The 6,000-nt window shown below is 41.3% G+C and overlaps 1 protein-coding gene across 7 annotated transcripts in view; it reads right to left on the bottom strand.

The window, feature by feature from the left end:
• Positions 1–6,000, bottom strand: part of Atp9b (ATPase phospholipid transporting 9B (putative)) — a 449,279-nt gene that overhangs the window by 67,016 nt on the left and 376,263 nt on the right. For all 7 annotated transcript variants that reach the window (XM_023700057.1, XM_023700058.1, XM_023700059.1 and 4 more), the window contains exons 18-19: positions 2,913–2,996; positions 2,196–2,366 (exon numbers count right to left, since the gene is read on the bottom strand). In XM_023700057.1, coding sequence (XP_023555825.1) covers positions 2,196–2,366; positions 2,913–2,996 — 255 coding nt within the window. The remainder of the gene's footprint in view (positions 1–2,195; positions 2,367–2,912; positions 2,997–6,000) is intronic.

The raw sequence follows: 6,000 nt of genomic DNA, 5'->3' as shown, positions 1-6,000 counted from the left end.
GCCACAACTCCCAGTCTCAATTGCTGTCTCAGTGCACCCTGGGGGCAGGGCCCGCAAGGCTGGCCCAGGGATTTGGCCAGCCTATTTTTATATCCTTCACCTATTTGGAGAAGTCTACCTACCTCAAATGTTTTTGTGTCAATTTTTTCTATCTCAAATGTGTCAAACACCTTTGTCACCAATTTTCCATTCATATTTGCTCCATGTACCTGACCATTCAACCAGACCATTGGTTAGAGCCCATGAATCAGTAAATAGTTGCACATCTAGTCACTTTTTCTTCCAAGCAAAATGTTCAACCAGGCACATGGCCCAAGTTTTGTTCATTGTGAAGATTTATTTATTTTTTTTTTTACCACTGTTCTTCAGGAATGTCTCAGAAATGGACTACAGTGCTGCAGCTGTCCACTTCTGGGTGATACCTGCATAATATGCAGAACCATGTGTAAACAAAGCCCTAGACTTCTTTTCCTCTGTCAGCTGACCATACGGTCCATCCCATGAGGCCACAGGCACATGTTGGAGGACAGACCCAGGAACTTTATATAAGAAGATTTAGTATAAAGTGTACCCTTAAGTTTTGGAGGCGTATCTGGGGTCAGATCATGCATGATGAACATGCACTAAAGTGTCTCATTTTTTAAACAAAATTCTTACACAGTTTAGCAAAGATCTAATATAAATACTCAAACCTTTATCAGAGAAACATTTACTACCTTAATATTTACATAATCCAGCATCTACGATTAAGAAATAGATTGAATGTTCTTTGAAATAAGAGGTCATCTGATTCTGTACAATGCACTTGAACTTAGGTAATTTAAATGCTGAGTCTGGATTCCTATTCCATAACTATGAACTCTTGTCTAAGCAATCCCTCTGACATTGCAGCAGCTTCATGACATGTCTGGTATTAATTAGGTTGTATCAGCTCTCCTAATGCTTTTACTCACCTGAACCACCTCAGAAACTGAGGGTGGACTGACAAGATGGAGCAAGATTGCTTCTGACCTTCCCTTTAGTTTGCCTCTCTCATCTAACTATGGAGTTTGCTTTCAAAGCCAAATTATACTTTTTTCTATCCTCAAAAGTAGGTCTCAAATCCTTGAGGCAGTACTAAAGAACACTGTTTGTAGAAGTCTATCACTGAGCTCTGTGCTTCAATGAGAACTATAAGTAGCTTCCTAAAAAATAAAATGCCATAAAGTATTAGTTCCCTTGGACCTGAAAGGACAAATCAGTAAGGTAGTAAAAGGTCAACAGGCAGGGAAAAGAAACATTCTGCCATGTACCTTCCAGGGATGACATCACCACAGAACCCAAACTCATACTTGGGAAGGAGTTACACCTCATGTATTCAAGAATGTCAGAATCTTGCAGACACCATGTTTCAAATGCCAATCTGCCATGATGGGGCAAGGCGAGACTATGCAGGAGATACTGTCCTCTTAAGATCCTCATGCAGTGCCAAATGCACAAGGAGCTGGGAAAGAACTCACATGTGTTTGACAAGAACCTGGAAAGAGAAAAGCCATTTTGCTTTCACAGGCTTACAGTCTCTGGAAGAGGGATCCTGTTGCCATACTCAGTGGCCAGGGAGGAGTATGAGAGGAGCTTACCATGGCAGGCTCCTTTGTGTCTTGTGAATAATCTCAGCTAACATTCAGATTCTATCCATGGCTTAGAAACCTTGAAGCATAATGTAATTCAGCACGTGGACAATTCACTAGTGTGTGAAACCTAAACCTAAAGCATTCATCTGACACCTTAAACACCCACAGGTCAGCGAAAGCTCACCAAGAATGGGGTCTTGGGAGCTTGCAACCTACTGCAAGAGAAACCTTTATATTTGGACTCTATGGTACAGGATTTTGATAGGCTGATGGAAAGTAAGGAAACTTTTACTGGTAGGGCATGTGTCTGAACAAGAATACTCACATGTATCTTTGGGAAATGCATGTGTTTGGGGGAGAAATGGGCAAAGCAGAGAGTCTGAAGGCAGGGGCAGTTTCTGGAGGTATTTCTGGAGGTACACAGGCTTTTATAGTAAGGAAGGATAGGATCTAGAGTGAGACTTGGCTTACAAACCTCTGTTACCAATGATCCCATAGGAGTATCGAAAAACAACAGTTGAAATGAAAACAGGAGTTTGCTTTAAAGAAAGCCTGTGGGAAGTCAGGCACAGCACACTATACCTTGATCCCAGCATTCCGCAGCATCTCCAGCATGGGCCTCACATCAGCCTGCAGCTGGTCCTCTACCCCAGTGAGGCAAAGCAGCTCCATTTCCCTCTCCAGACTCTCCACCACTGCAGCTACCTTCAGGGTCCGGTCATGGATACTCAGCTTGGCCTGACTGTATCGGCTCTGAGAACAGAGGGGATACATTGTGTACCTGCGTGTATGTACTCTGTACAGCTGGTTTCTCATCATTTGCTATATAAAAATTTATAAAACAGGTAGAGAATGCCTAATTCGAAAATCCAAAAGCTGAAATACTCCAAAATCAGATATAAAGTCAGATACAAAAGCAGCACTATCACAATCCTCAAAAAGATGTCAGATTTTAAAGCTAAAATTTTCAGGTTAGGGAGGTTGAGCCAGTAATCTATATAAACATTAAAAAATCCAGTAACTCCAAAGTCTGAATCACTTCTATTCCCAAGTGTGCTGTGGAGAGACAAACACACTTAGCCTGCCCTAAGGAATGGAATCTTTTGGCTCTTGTGGACACTGGAGGTGCAGGGCTCAGAAAGAGATTTCCAATGGAGCCAGGCTGCTTTCACCCTTAGGCTGCAGCAATACTGGCTTAATAATGGCATGTACATATTATTAGGACTCATGTCATGGAGATACAAAGTGCTCTATGTGGAAGGTGAATCTGCAAGTGGCAGGTTACTGATGTTGGCTCACCTCAAAGTCCTGGTATTGCTCTTCTGTTAGTGCCCTCTTTGCCACCACAAGAGTCCGCAGCCCTTCACGAGCCATGTTTCCACACTGGAAAAGGAGGGGCCAAGTTACTTATGGGTTCCGTAAGAAGCCTGAGACAACAGTGACAGGGCCACATGGTGCTGTCAAGACCACTCTGTGGCAATGCTGCTATGCTGTCCTCCACTGCTGTGCCGGCCCACTACCTACAAGCACGGTGGTGGCGAGGACCATAAACCTCACATAATAGAGATTTTCTCTGTCCTCAATGAAGAAATATAACCAAAAATTGCAGAAGTTGGGTATAATTTCAACGTATTGTTTATTCCAGTAAACTCAGCATTCTAATCTCCTAATACCTATGATGTCACTAATCTTACTGCTCCCTTGAGATAGATGAGAGAGGAAGAAACTTACTGGAGGTGGCGCCAAGCTATTCTGATAGTGCCATAACATGCTCCTATCACAAGACTCTCATTTTAAGAACCCTTCTTTCTTCAACTCCCCTATTCTTGAAGGCTAATGTCAGGTTTTATGTGGTAAATGAAATAAGAACAGTGCAGATGGTGGTATTGGGGAAGCATGGGGACATTAAGGCTTCCTGTGGAATGTTGTACTAAGATAACACACTGAAGAGGGTGGGTGGGAAAGCTATTTCTGCTACATATTGCTATGTATTCTTGGGTAAACAACCTAGCTATCCTTGCCTCAAGTTTCCATGTCAGTAGAATAATGTAATTTAACACGTTTTAAGGTGACTTTCACTTGCTGGCAGGTTTATGCTCTGAGGTCCAGTAGAGATGAGTTCTAATAGGGATATTCTGGGACTAAGTCAGTTCATGTGTATAAAGTCACACAGCAGTATCTGGCAGAAAATTAGTGCCATGGACATTCATTCTTGTTGTTGCTCTTATTCTTCATTCATATTTTTTAGTCATGTGAGCCAGGTGGATCATGGAGGGTCATCACCATAAGTCAGGACACTCTCACCAGTTGACAGTGCTGACGCTGGTGGAGCCCCACACACCTGGCATCCAAGTTCAGGTATCATGAGGCAGGTAAGAGAGCCTTGGAGGAGTCACCATCTGATTCCCTTGTTGAAACAAGAAATAGGCAGGCCTGTAATCCCAGTACTCTGGAAACTGATGCAGGAGGATCACTGAGAGTTCAAGGCTTGCCTGTGCTACATAGTTAAGTCCAGCCTGAACTACAGAGTAAGACCTGTCTCAAAAAAACTGAACTAAAAACAAAAAAAAAAGAAGAAAAAATACATTCAATAGGCATCTGAAAGATGTTACTGTCATTCATAGTAAGACATGGTGAAGAAAGATTTGTATTAATCTTTTAGACAAGATATCATGTCTGTACTAGGAATAACTACTACGAAGACAACAATATGCAATGTATTAATTATTGTAACTGTCCTATTAATCTGTTTTGAAACTGTCTCACTGCTATTTCTTTCTCAATAAAATTAATAAAAAAATAAATAAAATGATTGGAGATACTCCATAGCATGAAAAAAAAATGGCATCAAAATAATAAACTAGTATTTTCCCCCAGAAACTCAACGGTTTTAGCTGGTAAAAAGTTAAAGAAAAAGGTTGTATGAGATCACATTTCTGTAATCTTGTAATTGTGGGGAGCAGAATTGCAAGTTTGAGCCTAGCCTGGTCAAATTAATGAGACTTTGTAGCAAAAATTGTAACTCGGTGTGAATGTCCTGGGTTCAATCTCCAGTACTGGCAAAAACAAAACAAAACAAAAACAAAAACAAAAAAACCCAAAAAAAAAACCCCCTCCAACCTAAAAAAACAACTCCTCTAGGTTCTCTGGTATAAGGCTGGTAGGGGCTGGACATACCTCTTTGAAAGTAGTTATAACTTCTTTCAAAATTTAAATTGAATTTTTTCAAAGACAACAACTTTGGACAGTCAAGCTACATTTGCAAATGTGTACCACAATATGTCCATGTAATAGCGGTAGTGAACCTATGCAGCAGCAGGCTGCTTGTAGCACTGAAAATTCTAAAAGGTTCGCCATCACTCCCATATGAGGTCAAATCTTACCATGTAGTATAGATCAACAGGAATCAATTAAAAAAAGAAAAACTTGAAATGACAAATATATTAATAACTACTCTGCAACCGCAGGATTGTTACAACCCATGAAGAGTGAAGTGGATTGGCACTAGCAAGTCTTATGATCTTCACCCTCCTTAGTTCCATTCCCTCATGGGTCAAGTGGAAGCAGCAACCATTTCTCAGGTGGTTGCACTATGACCAGGGGATGCTGGGATATGTGTGAGGGACATTTTCCAGTGGGACACAGTCCTGAGTGATAAGAATCTAGCCCAGCTCCAATGGGGACAGTGCTGCCAGGCTGAGAAGAGGATTGAGGATAATGGTGGCAGGTAGAGGCCAAAGGGCACGATGGGCCTCCTGAAGGTCAGGCACAGTCTTTGTACTCAACAGCTATGAGCAGGTACAGTCCTGCCCCAAGATTTCAATGTTCTGGGAGAACAGACAGCATGCATATGGGACAGAGAATACCTGGCTCTGTGATAGTCAAGAGGAGCACAGGCTGTCAGGATCACTTCCTCTGGGAGGAGAACTTAAGAGTACAGCCCAAGCACCCAAGGAGCACCACATCTTTTGTTATATGGAATAGGAAGGCTAAGCCAGACAGGAGTCTCTTCTACCAGGTGATCAACACACAGCAAGCTGTACAGTTTATTACCAAGTGCCCAGAAAATACTCTAATTAAAGAAGCTTTAATTTGAAACCTGGTTTTTCAGAGAGTAATATTTGCTATAAAACACAAAATTTTAGAAACTATTAATGAATACTTAGCTATACTACTGGTGAACTATCAAGTATGAAGAACAATTTCCACCCATTTAAATAATGTAATTTAACACGTTTTAAGGTGACTTTCACTTGCTGGCAGGTTTATGCTCTGAGGTCCAGAAAACTTACAAACTCCTTTATCTAGTTCTTGTCTCCCTGTCATATTTCAAATTTTGACAAACTATTTCAAATTTTAATAACATTTTCAATGCTCCAAACTGCAG

Source organism: Octodon degus, unplaced genomic scaffold (assembly GCF_000260255.1).
Source record: "Octodon degus isolate 3935 unplaced genomic scaffold, OctDeg1.0 scaffold00120, whole genome shotgun sequence".
NCBI classification, from domain to species: domain Eukaryota; kingdom Metazoa; phylum Chordata; class Mammalia; order Rodentia; family Octodontidae; genus Octodon; species Octodon degus.
This window is presented reverse-complemented; position numbering and strand designations above follow the sequence as displayed.